At 51.3% G+C, this 21,022-nt stretch overlaps 1 protein-coding gene across 1 annotated transcript; it reads right to left on the bottom strand.

The window, feature by feature from the left end:
• Positions 1 to 37: 37 nt before the first annotated feature.
• SMIM8 (small integral membrane protein 8) lies at positions 38 to 19,348 on the bottom strand. Its single transcript, XM_068116640.2, has 3 exons — positions 19,294 to 19,348; positions 11,415 to 11,601; positions 38 to 1,107 (listed from the first exon to the last, which is right to left on the bottom strand). Exons 2-3 carry the CDS (start codon positions 11,592 to 11,594, stop codon positions 958 to 960), a joined length of 330 nt encoding a protein of 109 aa, XP_067972741.1. The 5' UTR covers positions 11,595 to 11,601; positions 19,294 to 19,348; the 3' UTR covers positions 38 to 957.
• Between the last annotated feature and the right edge of the window lie 1,674 nt (positions 19,349 to 21,022).

The raw sequence follows: 21,022 nt of genomic DNA, 5'->3' as shown, positions 1-21,022 counted from the left end.
ACACACGGCACAACAAATGAAAGTACCACGATAATGATTTAGTAAATGAAAGGTGAGGTAAATCTAATTTTAATTTGAGACGTTTCCACTCAGACAAATACACAGCAGACAAATGGTCAAATAAAATAAATTGTTATTCTTTGGTCGGCTGGTACTCAGCTCCGGTCCAAACTGTGTTAAGGGGCTTGTTGGCCGTCACCACCGGTGTAGCCACTTGCACAGGAAGCACTCCGACAATGGCACCGAACCCCCGCATCAAACACGCAGGTGCGAAGAAACCAGTGAAACGGCCCTTTCTCACTCTACCGCCGAACACAACGTGGATCCAGCTACACCTAAAATCACCACAGTCCAACAACACACCCCCTCCTCCAACGTTTCGCAGAGCTCCGAAAAGGTCTCTTCACAAGCGCACACGAGAAAAAGCGACCGCCCGAGACGAAAGCCAGAGAGAGAGAGGAGAGGGAGAGAGTCTTCTTCTTCCTGCTCTTGAACCTTCTAGCTCTGACGTCACTCTGTCCCACCACTGAGCTCTCTCGAAACCCCCCATGGTCTTGCTTGACCAATGACGAACTTCGGGGCGTGGCCTGCCATCCTCTGGAGGCAGGTTTTATTTGTCGATCGGCTTTGCCTGCTTGCAGGGGACGGTTGTTGTTGTTGTTGTTGTTCTAACGAACGTGAGTTTTTATGGCCCGCCTTGTTATAATTGTAGAAACGTACAGAAAACCACAGGAAGCAATCACAGATTGGGGAAAACTAACTTTAATCCCTACCTAATCCCTACCTAACAACACGTGGCTGTACTCCAGTGCGCTTCATCATCTCCAGAATAAAATTAAAATAAAATAATTAGGAAATATGGATTTATCAAATGCATTCCCATGCAAACCAAACGAAATCACACCGCACCGCGAACATGTTTTTATTTTTGCGGATGCACTTCTCCCTCTGCTGCAATTAATCCCATTTTGAAGCTTGTCGCGTTGAGGCTTCAGTGTTGGTGGTTGTGCTCCTCATTGGTGTGTTTTCAGTGGTAGCATGTAGATAGCCCAAATACGCTGCACAGAAGCTGAGCGCAGCAAGGCCGAGCACCATCACCACCTTGTTCTGAGCAGATAAACAAGTTGAAGAAAAAACATTAGTTTCGATTGTAAAGTGTGTGTGTGTGTGTGTGTGTGTGTGTGTGTGTGTGTGTGTGTGTGTGTGTGTGTGTGTGTGTGTGTGTGTGTGTGTGTGTGTGTGTGTGTGTGTGTGTGTGCGTGTCAGCCATGTTTCTTGTGGAGTTCTACTGGACTGCTGAGACTCCCTTCGATTTTGAAGACCAAAAAACCTAATTGTTATTAGGGTTCCGAGGCTTCCAGGCTGTGAAATCTATTGTTTTTGTTCAGACTAGCAGAAACACCCAAGTCCATGGAGACCAATTAAAATTTAGTCCAGTGGACCAACGGGTACCCGAGTCTTTATGAAGATTATAGTCTGTCTGCATCACCTGAAAAATAAGGACAATTAATTTTTTCAATTGAATGTTGCCAAAATATTTCCCATGGTGGTTAGCATTATATGGTATGTGGCAAACTAAAGAAAAATAAGGGACATTCAAAAACTTTTCCTGAACATTACTTGGTTCCTCCTGAGAACACAAGGGTACCACAGCATGCACATGAGAATTTTTTGAATGTCCCTTCTTTTCTATTGTTCGGCATTTTCAATAAGCTATGGAATGTCCCTTCTTTTCTACAGTTTGCCACACATGGCACATAACATATGGCCTTTTCTATGCCCCTGACTTTTTCCCAAGAATATCCCTTTTCGATAATTTCACATGGCACATACACAACATGACCAAAAGTATGCGGACACACCTAATTAGTGGATTCGGCTATTTCAGCCACACCCGTTGCTGACAGGTATATATAATCAAGAACAGAGCCATGCGATCTCCATAGACAAACATTGGCAGTAGAATGGGCCTTACGGAAGAGCGCAGTGACTTTCAACGTGGCACCGTCATAGGATGCCACCTTTCCAACAAGTCAGTTCATCAAATTTCTGCCCTGCTAGAGCTGCCCCGGTCAACTAAGTGCTGTTATTGTGAAGTGGAAAAGTAGGAGCAACAACAGCTCAGCCGCGAAGTGGTAGGCCACACAAGCTTGCAGAACGGGACCCCCAAGGGCTGAAGCGTGTCGCACATAAAAATCGTCTGTCCTCGGTTGCAACATTCACTACCGAGTTCCAAAATGCCTCTGGAAGTAACGTCAGCACAACAACTGTTCATCAGGAGCTTCATGAAATGGGTTTCCATGGCCGAGCAGCCGCACACAAGCCTAAGATCACCATGCGCAATGCCAAGCGTCGGCTGGAATGGTGTAAAGCTCGCCGCCATTGTACTCTGGAGCAGTGGAAACGCGTTCTCTGGAGTGATGAATCACGCTTCACCATCTGGCTGTCTGACGGACGAATCTGGGTTTGGCGGATGCCATGAGAATGCTACTTGCCCGAATCCATAATGCCAACTGTAAAGTTTGGTGGAGGAGGAATAATGATATGGAGCTGTTTTTCATGTTTCGGGCTGGGCCCCTTAGTTTCTGTGAAGGGAAATCTTACTGCTACAGCATACAATGACATTCCAGATGATTGTGTGATTCCATCTTTGAGGCAACAGTTTGGGGAAGGCCTTTCCTCTTTCAGCATGACAATGTCCCCGTGCACAAAGCCAGGTCCATACAGAATTAGATGTCGAGATCGATGTGGAAGAACTTGACTGGCCTGCACAGAGCCCTGACCTCAACCCCATCAAACACCTTTGGGATGAATTGGAACGCCGACAGAAAGCCAGGTCTAATCGCCCAACATCAGTGCCCGACCTCATTAATGCTCTTGTGGCTGAATGGAAGCAAATCCCCACAGCAATGTTCCAACATCTCGTGGAAAGCCTCCCCATTAGAGTGGAGGCTGTTAAAGCAGCAAGGGGTGGGGGGATCAACTCAATATTAATGCCCATGATTTTGGAATGATATGTTCGATGTTTGGGTGTCCGCATACTTTTGGTGATGTCGTGTACCATAACAAAGGCCCTTTTATATGCCCCTGGCATTTTTCCCCCCAATAATTACTACCGGAGTCAACTTTTCAATGTCAGACTTTTTGGGGATCGCCCCTATGAGCCAAGCAAAAATAGGACCACAGGCCCTGAAGCTCACTTGGATCAGGAACAGCAGTCACTCATTGATGTGATCAATACATGCCCCTGTAGACCACCTTGATCACAGATTTTGAATTTGTTTTGAAAGCCATTAATTAGACCTATTGGTTGATGTATATTCCAAGTTTTATCCAGTTTCAATTTATAGCCTTTGAGATATGAGCGCAAACACATTTTGGGCGGACGGACGGACGGACACCAACGTGATTTCGAGGGATTTCTAAATAAAACTCAAGAATGCATAAACAGACGTTGCTGAAATTTGGAACATATTACCTCAACGTACAAAACATTTACTTCTGAAATTTGCAGCGATTTCATCCAGTAGAAGCCGGGAAACGTATTTTCAGTCCCCATGTTGAAGCCGCATACAGAGAAACGATCCCATATATAAAGGGAGGAGCGTTTTGCACCTCCCTCGATACATCGCTCAACACAATCGGTTGAGAAAATTTGTTGACAGGGAAAATTAGTTTCACAACCACCTTTATTTCTGCCAAATCCAAAACAGCTCCCACATTGTCCCAGTGGCCGGCACTTGGTTTGGTTCTTTGAAGTAAAATTGCTGTATTTGCTGAAAACGCCGATTATGTGGAGGTGTGATTACTTATTGTGGCTCGAGGTGAGCCAAGCGAAGTCGGGTCTTGTTCGATGTCCGTCAAAAATGGAACTGCATCTTGATGCAAAGTAACCCAGTGTAAGAGTTGAAAAGGCCAAGATGAATTCACTTGTGAATCTAAGAAACCTCTATATTAAAATCACTTTGATCAATGATTGGGCAAATATCATTGTGGCCAAAACCCCTTCAAGGAGTACAGGTGACAGATGTGCTCGAGCAATAGGGTCAATTTTCAGGTGGCTCGTGTTCATTACCAGACTTTGCTACACAAACTCCTTTGGGATTCCAAAATCCATCCCAGAAATTCTTTCGTGCCAACTCGCAGGTTGTGCACCATGTGACTTTGGTAAACAAACTGCCCTCAAGTAGCAACTTAGGTGAGAATTGCGCACCGTCACCTGTTGTGGTCGGGTAATGAATACAGAACCCAGAACAAAATGTCCGTGTTGTATTCTCTTGGCGCACACACACTGTACAGAACAAACCCATCACCATTCGCCATCCTACGACAGGATAAGGCCAATTTGTGCAATCGTGAAGTTAAAACAAATATTTCCAAAGAGTGGACAGGATGAAGAAGTCACCGATTTATCGATTCAGGTAAGCAGGGTGATTTTGATCAAAACTGCATTCATCAGAACATCATTTTGCTTGTTTACGCTTGTTGGAAATGTTGATTGACTGATACTTGATCATTCCATTGATTTTTATTTTATTTTTTTTGACACAAATTAGTAGAACATTCTTAATTTTTTCTTTTCTGTACATTAAGTAAAGGTAGAGGGGTTTTTTTTGAGCAAAGTGACACATTGTCCTCATGACGTGCACAGCACAACCATCACGCAAGTCATATTGTCGAATAATTAAATAATTTATAGTGTGCCATTGTTTAGACCACGCACGCTGCCAACCTCCCCTGCTCCTGACCAGAAATCAAAAGAAAGTGTTACAAATTGCGAGCTGATGTTCAGAACATTTAGAGAGCAAAAGCAGAACATTCAAATTGACCAAACCTGAGCCATGCCGACCAAGCACAGCAGGCAAACTTTCAAAGTCTCACCCCACATGGGCATTAAAATCACCAAGCAGAATTAACTTATGAACCACCTTCAGAGGCCATTTTTCCCCACAGAGCAGGGGTTGGCCTTTTTCGGGCACCGTGGTCCCCTTTTTGAAGCAATGTTTTATGGCCGGATGCTCTTCCTGCCGCCAACCCTGTTAGTCGTCTCTTGTGACACACAGGGAATTACCAGTGAGCTGGTGCTCAATTTGCCGACCTCGGAAGGATGACAGGCCGAGTCAACCCCCCTGGTGTTAATTCAGCGATCGACCGAGATTCGAACCCAGGATCCCAAGCCGGCACCCTAACCGCTAAGCCAACACCAGGCGTTAAGCAGAATTAACTTATAATGGGGAATTTTTGAAATAGATTTCTCACGAATGTAATTTTTGCAGCAAGGAGTGGAGAGCAGACCAAACCAGAAAGGCAATGGGTAGAGCGCGTTCCTCCGCCAAGCTGAACAGTTTACGTTTTGTATCCCACTGAAAGGCCGGATCCGGACCTGAACCAAAATCGAAACAGCTTGTTCTTGTCACCTGCCCAACTCATCCACCAAGATTTCTCATAATCCGTCCATAACTTTTGGAAATATTGTTTGTGGCCCCATCTCGCAATGGTGAAGAATCACTGAAACTATAATGGCACCCTTCGACGTCACGACAGACTGATATGCCTCCACCCACATTATTACATCATAATAATACTTGTATCAAATTTGATTTAAATCCATTCAGCTGTGCCCAAGTTAGCACATTTTTACCTGACATGACGTTTGACCTATTGACGCCAAAATGTAATCAGTTCATGATTACATCATCAAACATACCTGTACCAAGTTTTAATTTAAATCCTTTCACCTGTATACATTATACAAGTTCTCACATTTTTACCTGACATGACCCCTGACCTTTGGCCTTGGGACCCCAAAATTTAATCAGTTAATCTTTACATCATTATACATTCCTGTACCAAGTTTGAATTAGATCACTTCAGCCGTTCTCAAGTTATAGACCTATTACAGACTTTGACCTTTTACCACAAAATCGAATCACTTAATCTTTACAACATTATACATACCTATACCAAGTTTTAATGAGATCACTTCAGCCGTTCTCAAGTTATACAACTATTACAGACTTTGACCTTTGACCTCTTGACCCCAAATTCTAATCATTTAATCTTTACATCATTATACATACCTGTACCAAGTTTGAATAAGATCACTTCAGCCATTCTCAAGTTATAGACCCATTACAGACTTTGACCTTTGACCTCTTGACCCCAAAATGTAATCAGTTCATCTTTACATCGTTCTACATAATGGTACCAAATTAGGTCAGAATCCCATCACTGGTTCACAAGTTATTGCGGCAACAGTATTTTTACCTAACATGACCTCTGACCTTTGTCATTTGACCTCGTGACCCCAAAATCTAATCGATTCATCTTTATCTCATTATACATACCTGTACCAAGTTTGACCAAGATCCCTCTAGCCATTCTCAAGTTATCACGGTAAAGAAAACCTATCACGGACGGACGGGCAGACAGCCGGACATCCTGAAAACACAATGCCTCTGGCGATTTCATCGGCGGAGGCATATAAATAAAAACATTACATTCTCGGATCTGGATCTTTACCAAAATCAAAAGGATTCATTCTTATCACACACCCACCCTGTCGACCAAAGTTCGTCCGAATCCATCCACAACTTTTTGAGATATCTTGCTCAAAGATAAACAGACAACAACAACAACATGCATTTTAAGGCCATTTTCCCTGCGAGAGCGGTGTTAGCCTTGCGGTCCCCATGACAATCTTCTCCATTTTGCCCTATTTCTGCATCTCTCATTGTTAACCCCCTTGCCCGCAATTCTTCTTCCACCATCTTTAGCCAAGTCTTTCTCGGTCTTCCCCGTCCTCTACTTCCTTCTACATTCATTTCCATTACTCTTCTCAACCAGTCACTTTCATCCTTCCTCAACACATGACCAAACCATCTCAACCTGTTCCTCTTCACAGCATCGATGCTTCACAGCATCAACCTGTTCCTCTTCACAGATGCTTCACAGCATCATCCATCACAGGCTCTATTCCCATCATCTTTCGCAATTCATCATTTGTCTTCCTCTCTCTCAACGATACTCCACACATCCACCGAACCATTCGCATTTCCACCCTTTCCAGCCTTCGTTGCTGCTCTACATTCATGACCCATGTCTCGCTCCCATAAATCATAACACTTCTCACGCATGCAGCATACACTTTTCCCTTCAGCTTCAACGACACTCCCCTCCTCATCAGCACGCCACTCAGTTCCCGAAACTTCTTCCATGCACATCTCACTCCAGCAACCGTTGCCGAGTCTGATCCACCTTCTCCATTCAGCACGTCTCCAAGGTAGCAAAATGTTTTCACACCTTCCAGCTTCACGCCGTCTCCAAGATCCAACTCAACATTTCCTCCATCTGCAGCTCCCTCTTTGCACACATTACATTTGAATGTAGCTGCCACACTGGTTAATGACCCTCTCAGACCACTACATTTTTGATGAACCCACTCAGCGCACATTGTACATTGAATGGAGTTCACTCCGACACCCTTCCTGCACACAGCACACGGCCACTTCACAGTTCTTTCCACCTCACCACATGCTTTACCACTTGCCATCACATTCGTCTTTCCTATATTCACCTTCAGACCTTTTGTCTCCATACATTCCTTCTACTTGTTCATCTTTTCCTTCAGTCCATCCATACTTTCCGCAATGAACACCCAATCATCTGCATACAACAATTCCCACGGTAAACCCTCCTTTACGTTCTGAGCCAGCACCTCCATCACAGCTACAAATAGTAGTGGACTTGGTAACGACCCCTGATGCACTCCCACCTTCACCTCAAACTCACCACTGTTCCCGTCCTTCGTCGTTACAGCTGTGCGTGCTCTTTTGTACATTGCCATCACGACTCTGATCAACCATTCCTCCACTTCTAACTTCCTCAATGCCCATGTCAATACTTCGCGTGGAACCCTATCGAATGCTTTCTCCAGATCAACAAACCCAAGAAGCAACTTCTTCCTCTTCTCCACATAATTCTCCTGCAACTGCCTCACAATAAAGAGCGCGTCTGTCGTTCCTCTTCCTGGCATAAATCCAAACTGCATTTCATCGATCTTCACCTTCTTCCTTATCCTCCTCTCCAACACCCTTTCCAATACCTTCATTCCATGCTCCAATACCTTTATCGCTCAGTACGAGCCACACTCCAGAGGGTCACCTTTCCCCTTGTATAGAGGGACGAGGGTACTCAGTTCCCAATCCACTGGAATGCGGCCTTCTTTCACCACCAGATTACAGATCTCTGTCATTCTCTTCACACCCCAACTTCCTGCTGCCTTCAACATATCTCCCACAACTCCCCTCGGCCCTCCCGCTATCACACCTCTCTTTCGCTATCTGCTTTGCAATCCTGAATACCGCTCTCTGACCCTCTTCTGAATCCAAGCGTTCTCCGAACATTTTCCTACATGCCTCCTGCGCCTTTGCTACCTCTTTCTTTGCAGCCTTCCTGGCTGCCTTATAACTTTCATGCTCTGCTGTTTCTGCTCCCGTACCCTTCGCCTTCTGCCACGCCTTGAACTTGTTCCTCTTCTCGTCAATCCTCTTTCCAACTTCATCATCCCACCACCATGTTTCCGAGTGCCTCGGTGGTCCTTTTGTCCATCCACATACCTCACCAACGGCTCCCAACAGACTATCTTTCATTGACATCCAACCACGTTCAAGCTCAACCACATCATCCTCTACCCTACCCAGCCTCTCTTTTAATGCCTCCCTTAATGTCACCTCTTTCAACCTCCACACCTTCATTCTCGGTTGGTACTTCACCCGCCGAGCTCTCCTCGCACCTTTCACCCTTATGTCGCAGACAACCAAGTGGCGCTGTGAAACAGCCTCCTCCCCCGGGATCACCTTTGTGTCCCGGAGGTGCCCCCTATCTCGCCTACGCAACATCAGGTAGTCAACGGTTGTTGTCGACCCACCTGACGTGTATGTAACAAGCTTATTATCCCCTTTCTGGAACTGAGTATTACAAATCAACAAATCAGCTCCATCAGCAAACTCCAAAATCCTTTCACCTTCTCCATTTCTCACACCATATCCGTAACCCCCATGAACCCCCTCAAAACCGTCCATACTCCTTCCCACATGTCCATTTAGGTCTCCTCCTACCACAACAACTTCCTCATCTTTCACGTTTTCCATCAGCTTCTCTATCGCACACCAGAAGTTGTCCTTCTCTTCATCGCTCCGACCAACCTGCGGAGCATATCCCGAGATGACGTTCACCAAGAGCTTTCCAATCATCATTCTCACCATCAACCTATCACTCACTCTAGTCACTCACCACACTGTCTACAAACTCCTCAGAAAACAGGACACCAACACCATTCATGCCCTCCGGGCACCCATGCCACACAAACTTGTATTTCTGTCCCTGCCTACCCTTCACCATTCTCACACCACTTCCCTTCCATCTCGTCTCTTGCACACAACAAATGTGCACTCTTCTTCTGACCAATACTTCCACCACTTCTCCTGATCTCCCTGTCATTGTCCCTACATTCCATGTCCCAAACCTCAGAAACCGATCTCCACTTCAGGCTGTACCCTGCCCATATGTCGTTGTAATTGTCATGGTTCTCTTTTTGAGGCAATGTTTTTATGGCCGGATGCCCTTCCTGACGCCAACCCTCTTCGTCACCTCTTACGACACGCAGGGATACGGTGTACCTATTCTAACCAGGGTACACACCGGGATCAAAGATAAACAGACAGACAGAGATTAAAGCATAACCTCCACCGCCAAACTAGAGCGAAGTCGATGGCGTGTCATCAGAAACCTCTGCACTTCCAACCTAAAGCAAAGTTGAAAATGGCAAAGAGTTCCACTCTTCTGAATTTCAAAAGAATGACCCAATATCAAATTTGGAGTTTAAAAAATATATTTTTTAACCCCTGTGACCCAAAGACTTGTCATCCTGGGACACGAGCCAAGGGTGAAATTTAATTTTTTTTTTTTAAATCACTGCATATTTCTGGTGTTTCCCAATGTTGATTTCGTCAACAAAGTTCCAATAAAAATGTTTAATTATGTGCCAGTAATTGCATATTTTACAGCCTGGTGCCGGCTTGGGATCCTAGGATCCTGGGTTTGAATCCTGGGTGATCGCTGAATTAACACCACCATACCAGGGGGTTGACTCAGCCTGTCATCCTTCTGAGGTCGGCAAATTGAGCACCAGCTCACTGGTAATTTCCTGTGTGTCGCAAGAGGTGACTAACAGGGTTGGCGGAAGGAAGGGCATCCGGCCGTAAAAGATTGCCTCAAAAAGGGGACCACGGTGCCTGAAAAAGGTCAAAAAGGGGACCAGGGTGCCTGAAAAAGGTCAAAAAGGGGACCAGGGTGCCTGAAAAAGGGGACCAGGGTGCCTGAAAAAGGTCAAAAAGGGGACCAGGGTGCCTGAAAAAGGTCAAAAAGGGGACCAGGGTGCCCGAAAAGGGCCAACTCCTGCTCTGTGGGGGAAAATGGCCTCTAAAGATGGTTCCAGTAATTGCATATTTAGTACTTTACCTTTTGATCCCATCCCAGGGCACAGGGCCAAAAATGATACTGTGACCTCCTGTCATTCCTTACAAGGGTTGCAATGAAAAAGACAGGACAGGGGATTTTGAAAATATTGGGTTCATTCAAGTGGGGGAATTTTTAACCCAGGTGGGGAAAACTGTGCTGGGCCAATTAGTGCCAACTCTGGCTACAGGAGAAGGCGAACCTGGGCCAATTTTATTTCCTTTTTGTAAACGTGTCAAATCGGGGCCGTCTCTCAGCGAGCATAGTAGCTCGCTCTTGGCATTGATCAGCCCGTTTCTGGCTTTCGTTTCGATTGGGAATCACCAAGATTGGGAATGCAAGTTCGTATTGGTAAGTCGTTGGGAACATCACGAGGACGTGTGGAACTACTCAGCGCAGACAGTTGGCAATCTCCATGGAAACCCAGTCTCGGCCCCCTTGGCGCTCAGGACCCACCGTTTGAGAAACACTGGCTTGGAGGTAGGCACATTCATGGGTCAACTTTCCAACCGAGCGTTAAACTGTCACCGTGGTGTTTCATCAATGTGTGCCCGCCAATCCGATGGACGTTAAAATGCCCGTCCCATCTGACAGCATTAGTTGGTGCACGTTAAATATCCCATGGTGTCCTTCGAGAAGAGGAGGCGAGCCATCGCCAGCACCATGGGCAAATTATTGATCGTTGCCCACTCAGTCGAGTATCCTGTGTCAGAGTGGGGATCCAACGAGAAGGACAATCACGAGTTAAAGAATCTGCTTTGGCAGAACCGACGCTCTGTATAGATGATCGAGCATGGTGCACGAATGAATTAATGAATGAATTACATATCCGCGAGGCATTCGCTTGTAGAGCTTTCACTTGTGTCGTTCAAGAGGTTTTCTGACGTGACACTTACTGGTTTGATAAAAAGCTCTGGATTAATGGCCCGGAATAACGTGGTTGTCCGTGCCCCACGCAGTCCGAGTCCCAGACGTTCTTTCCCACGACGTTCCAAAGGTTCGTCCACCGATGCATTTGAGGAGTCGGCTTCTGCACGAGATACCGGTTTTTGGCTTTCACCGGCCTTGGAGATCATTTCAAAACTGTTCACACAAGCACATAGACAGGCAGACATGAAGCAACATTCCAGTCTCGCTGCACCATAAACAAATTCTATTCAGACATCCTGATCCGATGTACCACACAAGGGTAATACTGGGCGGTTTGCCATCCCTTTCCCAGCAGTAGTTAGGGCAGGAGTTTGTAATTTGATCAGGGGGCCTTAGATAGCTCGTCTACTCTCGGTGAAGGACACAGTGGGATCTTTAACGTCCACCAACTCATGCTGGGAGACAAGACGCCCGGCTTAACATTCCTCTCACGGACGACACAACCATTGAAGGATCACCCTACCTGTGAAGCCCAAGCTCGAGGGATTTGAGACGAGGGCGAGTGCCTCGAGTTTCCGCCAACCTGCCGCCAGCCATGTTTTGAGACATACAAACGTGAAAGTGTCACGAGGGTGGTTCATCGCGCTCTGTTTACCACAACAGGTACACAGGTGCCTCATCAGATAAATCCTCAAATAAAATGGTGAATGGAAACTCGTAATCACCTTTAACAGAGGTAGAGGATGCTCTGACATTGGGTACCAAATTGTGGTGACCTTACAATCGGGTCGGGGTTCGGACCATTGCGCTTATGAGTGGAGACCAAAAATCTCTCCATAATTGCGTACACATTAAATAGATTCCGTAATTGTGTACGTATTAAATAGATTCCATAATTGCGTACGTATTAAATAGATTATTCCACATCACACTTTGTAAAAACCAATAACATTCTCACAATCGTGAATTTTGTGGTACGTTGCAAAAAGTCGAACAATGAAAATACAGATTGTGACAACAACGTGGTGCGTCCATACAGTGAGGTGTTAGCAACAACGCACCCACCACCAAATATAACATCCACCCACGTGGTGCATCCTTCATACAGTGAGGTGTCAACAACAAAGCACCCACCACCAAATATATAACATCCACCCACATGGTGCGTCCTTCATGCAGTGATGTTGAGCAACAACCAACCCACCACCAAATATATAACATCCACCCGCATGGTGCGTCCTTCATACAGTGATGTTTAGCAACAATGCACCCACCACCAAATATATAACATCCACCCACATGGTGCGTCCTTCATACAGTGATGTTTAGCAACAACCAACCCACCACCAAATATATAACATCCACCCGCATGGTGCGTCCTTCATACAGTGATGTTTAGCAACAACCAACCCACCACCAAATATATAACATCCACCCGCATGGTGCGTCCTTCATACAGTGATGTTTAGCAACAACCAACCCACCACCAAATATATAACATCCACCCGCATGGTGCGTCCTTCATACAGTGATGTTTAGCAACAACGCACCCACCACCAAATATATAACATCCACCCACATGGTGCGTCCTTCATGCAGTGATGTTTAGCAACAACGCACCCACCACCAAATATATAACATCCACCCACATGGTGCATCCTTCATGCAGTGATGTTTAGCAACAACCAACCCACCACCAAATATATAACATGCACACGCATGGTGCGTCCTTCATACAGTGATGTTTAGCAACAATGCACCCACCACCAAATATATAACATCCACCCACATGGTGCGTCCTTCATGCAGTGATGTTTAGCAACAATGCACCCACCACCAAATATATAACATCCACCCACATGGTGCGTCCTTCATGCAGTGATGTTTAGCAACAACGCACCCACCACCAAATATATAACATCCACCCACATGGTGCGTCCTTCATGCAGTGATGTTTAGCAACAACCAACCCACCACCAAATATATAACATCCACCCGCATGGTGCGTCCTTCATACAGTGATGTTTAGCAACAATGCACCCACCACCAAATATATAACATCCACCCACATGGTGCGTCCTTCATACAGTGATGTTTAGCAACAATGCACCCACCACCAAATATATAACATCCACCCACATGGTGCGTCCTTCATGCAGTGATGTTTAGCAACAATGCACCCACCACCAAATATATAACATCCACCCACATGGTGCGTCCTTCATGCAGTGATGTTTAGCAACAACCAACCCACCACCAAATATATAACATCCACCCGCATGGTGCGTCCTTCATGCAGTGATGTTTAGCAACAACCAACCCACCACCAAATATATAACATCCACCCGCATGGTGCGTCCTTCATACAGTGATGTTTAGCAACAACCAACCCACCACCAAATATATAACATCCACCCACATGGTGCGTCCTTCATGCAGTGATGTTTAGCAACAACCAACCCACCACCAAATATATAACATCCACCCGCATGGTGCGTCCTTCATGCAGTGATGTTTAGCAACAACCAACCCACCACCAAATATATAACATCCACCCACATGGTGCGTCCTTCATGCAGTGATGTTTAGCAACAACCAACCCACCACTAAATATAACATCCACCCGCATGGTGCGTCCTTCATGCAGTGATGTTTAGCAACAACCAACCCACCACTAAATATAACATCCACCCGCATGGTGCGTCCTTCATGCAGTGATGTTTAGCAACAACCAACCCACCACTAAATATAACATCCACCCGCATGGTGCGTCCTTCATACAGTGATGTTTAGCAACAACCAACCCACCACTAAATATAACATCCACCCAGTTCACGAGGATCCTTCGTGTAGAGTGGAGTGCATTTGTATTATTATTTATATCAGAAAACAAGAAGAACTTACAGTTGTTCGCTGTAACTTACAGTTATTCCGTTTGAGACATGAACAACCAAAAGAGCTCGGTCTTTTACTCAGCGAGCTCGGAAATCAGAGATGGCGATTCGAGTAGAAACTAGAATGCTGTAGATTGTTTACTTTTAGATTTAAACTTTTACATTTCGTAATGACATCAATTCGACCGAAATTTCTTTCATTTAATATAAAATCTCAAATGAACGTTTGGAAATGCAGGTCGATTCAAAAATTATAATGGGGGAACGATACCAGTCGAGCTGACATATACACCTCAAATAAACCCTTTATCACCACAGATTCCCTTTAGCTTGTGCAGTACTGTACTAATACTTCCTGTTATATTACTCCAGGATACGTCCTTGTACAGTCGAGTACTGTACTACAGTACTAATACTACCCTAAAGCGCGGCGTTACGCGCGCTGCTTGTGAGCAAGGAGGAAGCGGACAAGCGGTAATATATAAATGTCTTTATTGTAAGACTACACTGTAACACTGTGCTGTCCCGGGCTGGGCGCCCGGTGTATATCATGAGGCCACGCCTACCCCTGGTGCGTGGCCACCGCCCACTTGGTGCGCGGAATGATGTCACCACGCCAGTGGGCTTTTGTGTCCGCCACACGCGCCCCCCCAGAATTCCCGCGCACCTGGAGGGCCAGTTTGCGGGGCAGACGAATGACCCGGCCGAAGCGCCCCCTGGCGATCGGCGGCGTCCGGGGTGCAGGGATGCCAGGTGGGATGCCCCTGGCTGCCCCTGGGATGGGTGCAGGACCGGGGGGCGGCGTGGCGGCGGGGCTGGGCGGTGCCGGGGGTCCGCCCGCAGGAGGGCGGCCCCGACGTGGGGGTCGGGCCACTGGCGGTGGATGGTCCACATCGAGGTGGGCCGGCTTGAGGCGGTCTACCGAAACGCGGTCAGGAGTACCGCCGATGTCCAGGGTGAAGTGCTTCGCCCCGGTCTCCAGCACGCGGAAAGGCCCGTCGTACGGGGGCCGCAGTGGTGTCCGATGGGCATCGTGGCGGACGAAGACGTACTCCGCCGTGCGAAGCTCCGGGGCGACGTGCGTCGGTGGGTGCCCGTGGCATGCCGCTGGCACCGGGGCGAACCTCTGGGCGGTCTCTTGTAGAGCGGAGCGCTGCTGTGCCGCGGACCATGGTGCCGTGGAGTCGGGGAGGAACTCGCCCGGCACCCGCAGCGGTTGCCCGAAGACCAATTCCGCCGCGGATGCGCGCAGGTCCTCCTTGGGCGCCGTCCGGAGGCCCAGCAGGACCCAGGGGAGCCTGTCGACCCAGCCGCCGTCGCGGAGGGTGGCCCGGAGCGCGGCCTTCAATGAGCGGTGAAATCGCTCACACAGGCCGTTAGCCTGGGGATGGTAGGCCGTGGTTCGGTGCAGCCGGACCCCGAGCCCCTGCGCAACCGCCCCCCAGAGCTCCGAGGTGAACTGGGGGCCGCGGTCGGATGAGATGTCTGAGGGGGCGCCGAACCGGGCGACCCAGGTGGCGATGAAAGCCTGCGCGACATCGGCCGCCGTTGTCGACGCCAAGGGCACGGCCTCCGGCCACCGGGTGGTGCGGTCCACCATGGTGAGGACGTAGGTGAAACCCCGCGAGGGGGGCAGAGGTCCCACCAGGTCCACGTGGACGTGGTCAAACCGGCGTTCCGGCACCGTGAACGGGGCCAACGGGGCCTGGGTGTGCCGGTGCACCTTGGCGCGCTGGCACGCGAGGCACGTCCTGGCCCAGCCGCGGACGGCCTTCCGGAGGCCATGCCAGACGAACTTGTCGGCGATCAGCCTTTGGGAGGCCCTCGCGCCCGGGTGGGACAGGCCGTGGATGGCGTCAAACACCTGGCGCTGCCAGCCCGCGGGCACGATGGGGCGAGGACGCCCGAGGGAGACGTCGCACAAGAGGGCCGCGCCCGCACCGTCAAACGGCACCTCGGTGACGCGGAGGCCCGTGACGGCGGTCCGCAAGGCCTGGACGTCGGGGTCAGCGGCCTGGTCCGCTGCCATCCGGGCATAGTCGATGCCGAGGTGGACTGCGTGGGCGACGGCCCGGGAAAGGCAATCCGCCACCGGGTTGTCCTTCCCCGCGACGTGCTGGATGTCCGTCGTGTACTCGGACACGGCCGAGAGGTGACGCTGCTGCCGGGCCGACCACGGCTCGGTGACTTTGCCCATCGCAAAGATCAGCGGCTTGTGGTCGACGAAGGCAGTGAACGCCCGGCCCTCGAGCAGATGGCGGAAGTGCCTGACCGCCAAGTGAAGTCCGAGCAACTCGCGGTCGAAGGTACTGTAACGGCGTTCGGGCGGGCGAAGCTGCCGGCTAAAGAACGCCAGCGGTTGCCAAGCTCCACGCACCCATTGCTCATGCACTGCGCCCACCGCGTAGTCCGAGGCATCGGTGGTGAGGGCGATCGGTGCATCCGGCGCCGGGTGCGCGAGCATGGTGGCGTTAGCCAAGGCGAGCTTCGCGCCCGTGAACGCCGTGTCCATCTGCTCGGTCCAGGTAACGTCGCCTTTGCCCGGCTTACCTCGGAGAGCTTCGTGCAGGGGGCGCAGGAGCTGGGCGATACGGGGCAGGAACCGATGGTAAAAGTTCACCATGCCCAGGAACTCCTGCAGCCCTCTGATCGTGCGGGGGCGCGGAAACCCCTTCACCGCCTCCACCTTGGCCGGTAGGGGGACGGCTCCGTGCCTGGTGACACGGTGCCCCAGAAAATCGATTGTGGCGGCGCCGAACCGGCACTTTGCGGGGTTCACAATCAGGCCATGCTGGCCCAGGCGTTCGAAGAGCGTGCGGAGGTGGCGTAGGTGCTCTTCGCGGGACGCGCTGGCGACGAGGATATCGTCCAGGTAAACGTAGACAAAATCCAAGTCGCGCAGGACTCTGTCCATCAGTCGCTGGAACGCCTGAGCCGCATTCTTCAGACCGAAGGGCATGCGCAAGAACTCGAAGAGTCCGAATGGCGTGATGACCGCCGTCTTCGGGACGTCTTCCGGCCTGACGGGGACCTGATGGTAGCCGCGTATGAGGTCCACCTTCGAGAAGAAGGACCTGCCCGCCAAACGGGCGGAAAAGTCCTGAATGTGGGGGACGGGGTAGCGGTCGGGAGTCGTGGCGTCATTGAGACGGCGATAGTCCCCGCACGGTCGCCATCCCCCGCCGGGCTTCGGCACGATGTGCAGCGGCGACGCCCAAGCGCTCTCTGAGCGCCGAACGATGCCGAGTCGCTCCAGGGTAGCGAACTCCGCTTTTGCCACCGCCAGCTTCGTCGGCTCGAGGCGGCGTGCCCGGGCGTAGACCGGTGGCCCGACGGTGGGGATGTGATGGGCCACCCCGTGCTTGACGGCCCCCGCCGAGAAGGTGGGCCGCGTGAGGGCCGGGAAGCCGGCGAGGAGGCGGGTGAATGCGTCCGCTGCCGGAAGCGTACAGACCAACGTGGCCGGAACCGAATCGTTCGGCAAGCCGCTTGGCAAGCCGCTCGTTGAGCTGGGCAACGCACAAGCGAGCGAGCTGAACGTCTCGGCCTGGACAAGCCGTCTGCGCTTGACGTCGACCAGGAGCCCATTAGCGCACAGGAAGTCCGCGCCAAGCAGTGCCATGGGCACGTCGGCGGTGACGAACGTCCATCGGAAAACCTGCCCTCCAAACCGCAGAGAGAGGCAGCGTTTTCCGTACGTACGGATGGGCGTCCCGTTCGCGGCAAGCAGCGCGGGGCCCCCACCCGCGGCGTGCTTGTCTGACGTGCCGGTGGGAATGACACTCACCTGCGCTCCCGTGTCGCACAGGTAACGGCGCCTGGAGAAGGTGTCCGTTATGAACAGCAGGCTGTTCGAATGGCCGGCGCTCATCGCCACTATTGAGCGCCGGCCCGGGCGTTTCCCGACCCGTTGAAGGAGCACGGCGGATGACACCGCCGAGCTTCGTGGCCGAACTTGGCATGGAACCAGCACCAGGTGGTGGAGCTGGAGGAGCGCGGCTGGCTCCGCCAGGCCGGTGGAGTTGGCGGGTTTCCCCGCGGTGGCGGTTTTCGCCGCGGCGGTGGGCGGGGCGTGGCGGCGTTCACGAGGTGCGTATCAGCATGCTGCTGAACATCAGCGTGCTGTAGAAGCTGATGCTGTGGAACATGCTGCTGAACATCAGCGTCGAGGGCCGTGACGGCCACGCCGACGCTCGCCCGCATGTCCGAAGCGGCGAAGTACCTGTCCGCCTCGGCCGCCAATGCTCGGGGTTCCGTTAGCTCGGTCCCGGCCAACGCGAGGCGGACCTGCGCTGGAAGTTGGCGCCGGAAAAGCGCCCGGAATAGCGAACCGGGGGCTTCGTCGCCCAACAGTGACAGCATATGGTCCATTCGGACCGACGGGCGCGTCTCACCGAGCTCGGGGAGATCCAGGAGGCGGTCGGCCCGTGCGTCGTCCGTAAGGCCGAACGTGGCTAGGAGTAGCCGCTTGAGTGCCTCGTACTTGTGGCCGTTCGGTGGGTGGCGAAGGACGGACACAACTCGAGCGGCCGTGCCGGGCCCGAGGGAGGCGACGACGTGGCAATAGCGCGTGTCATCGCCGGTGAGGCGCCGAAGCTGAAATTGGGCTTCGGCCTGGACGAACCAGACTTCGGCCTGAGCCTCCCAAAATTCCGGAAGTTTGACGAAGTCGGCCATGGCGATGGCGTCGCGTGTGGAAGGATCGCTCCAGCAGATCCAACGTCGAGGGTCACCAGTAAAGCGCGGCGTTACGCGCGCTGCTTGTGAGCAAGGAGGAAGCGGACAAGCGGTAATATATAAACGTCTTTATTGTAAGACTACACTGTAACACTGTGCTGTCCCGGGCTGGGCTGGGCGCCCGGTGTATATCATGAGGCCACGCCTACCCCTGGTGCGTGGCCACCGCCCACTTGGTGCGCGGAATGATGTCACCACGCCAGTGGGCTTTTGTGTCCGCCACAACCCATTATTTACTTCATTCGGAGTGGAAAGAAAAGTTTTTGTACGGTACCGGTAATAGACAAAGATGTAGCGGTTACCGGACACAATTCTCTTGTACCGGCCGGTGACGTAACGTAATCAGCGGGCGGTCACTCGGATTGCATACCACGCCCCGTTGAGAGGCGTGGCTTACTGTTTGAATTTGAAAGATATATTGCCGCTCGGCGTAGCCATTTTCAGTGCATTCGAGCCGAGCTCGGAATAAACAGCTTTGTGAAAATCAGCTCGTTGTCGCGTCCATATTGTTGGAGTTCGACGTGAGAGCACAGCTCCACATTGGTGACCTCTTTTACGAACACGGCAATGGAGTCGACCGTTGCTTTGAAACTCCCTGGCGTCTGGGAATCGCACGCGGCCGTCTGGTTTGCCCAAGCGGAGTCCCAGTTCGCTCTGCGGCACATCACGGCGGACGAGACTCGCTTCCACCATGTGGTCTCCGTGCTAAACGCCGCCACCGCCTCCCAGGTCTTGAGCCTTCTACGGAGACCGCCGACCGCCGACAAGTACGGCACCCTCAAACGACTACTCCTCGGTACGTTTGACCTCACTGAGGCCGAACGCGCGCGACAGCTGCTCGATCTGCCTGAGCTCGGGGAGGCTCGACCATCCGAGCGCATGGACCACATGCTCTCCCTGCTCGGCGAACACCGCCCAGATTTCCTCTTTTGCGAGCTGTTTCTCCGACAGCATACCGAGTCTCCGACAGCATTTCTCCGACGGCAGGTACGCTTAGCTTTGGCTAACTCGACAATCAAGAACCCTCGCGCCCTGGCTAAGGAAGCCGACAAATTTTTCTCGGCCGGTCGGCACTTCGGAGTGGCCGCCTGGAACCCTGGTCCGGCCGAGGCAACACCCTCGCCACGACTGGCCGATTCGGCGCCCCTTGCGGCCGCGGCCGCCATAACACCCCGTCGGCCGCACTCGCCACGACTGGCGCCACGGCCACCACCGGGGCGGACCATGTGCTACCACCAGGTACCTGTCCGGCGGGCCGATGTTCCGAAGACTGCTGTAATTACACCCTTTGGCCTCTTCGAGTTCCTCCGAATGCCATTCGGCCTTAAGAACGTGGCCCAGGCCTTCCAGCGGCTGATGGACAGTGTGCTGCGTGATCTCACCTTTCTGTTCGTCTACCTGGATGACATTCTCATCACCAGCACTTCCTGGGCGGAGCACCTCCTTCACCTGCGCATGCTTTTTGAACGCCTCAGCCAGCATGGCCTCATCATCAACCCGACGAAATGCCAGTTTGGCGTGGCTGCCGTCGACTTCCTGGGACACCGCATCACGAAGCGCGGGGCCGTTCCGCTGCTGACCAAGGTGGAGGCCGTTAAAAGTTTCCCGCGCCCCCGCTCCGTCAAGGCCCTGCAGGAGTTTTTGGATATGGTAAACTTCTACCACCGGTTCGTGCCTTGCGCCGCCCAACTCATGCGCCCCCTGTACGAGGGCCTCAGGGGTAAGCCGGCCAAGCAAGACATCACCTGGACCGAGGAGAGGGACGAGGCATTCATGGGCACTAAGCTGGCCCTCGCCAACGCAACCATGCTGGCGCTCGACGCACCCATCGCCCTTGCCATGGACGCTTCCGACTACGCGGTGGGCGCCGTACACGAGCAGTGGGTTAACAGGGCTTGGCAACCGCTGGCCTTCTTCAGCCGGCAGCTCCGCCCTAACGAGCGCAAGTACAACACGTTCGACCGCGAGCTCCTCGGCCTTTACCTAGCGGTTCGCCACTTCCG

This window comes from Myxine glutinosa, chromosome 5 (assembly GCF_964187855.1).
Source record: "Myxine glutinosa chromosome 5, kmMyxGlut1.1, whole genome shotgun sequence".
Taxonomy (NCBI): domain Eukaryota; kingdom Metazoa; phylum Chordata; class Myxini; order Myxiniformes; family Myxinidae; genus Myxine; species Myxine glutinosa.
Note: the sequence above shows the minus strand (reverse complement) of the source record. Positions and strands in the feature narration are given on the sequence as shown.

Coding starts and splice junctions, on each gene's coding strand:
- SMIM8 (XM_068116640.2), bottom strand. CDS start 11,594: ATGATCTCCAAGGCCGGTGAAAGCCAAAAACCGGTATCTCGTGCAGAA. Junction 1,108..11,414: donor CAGAGCTTTTTATCAAACCA/GTAAGTGTCACG, acceptor TTATCTGCTCAG/AACAAGGTGGTGATGGTGCT.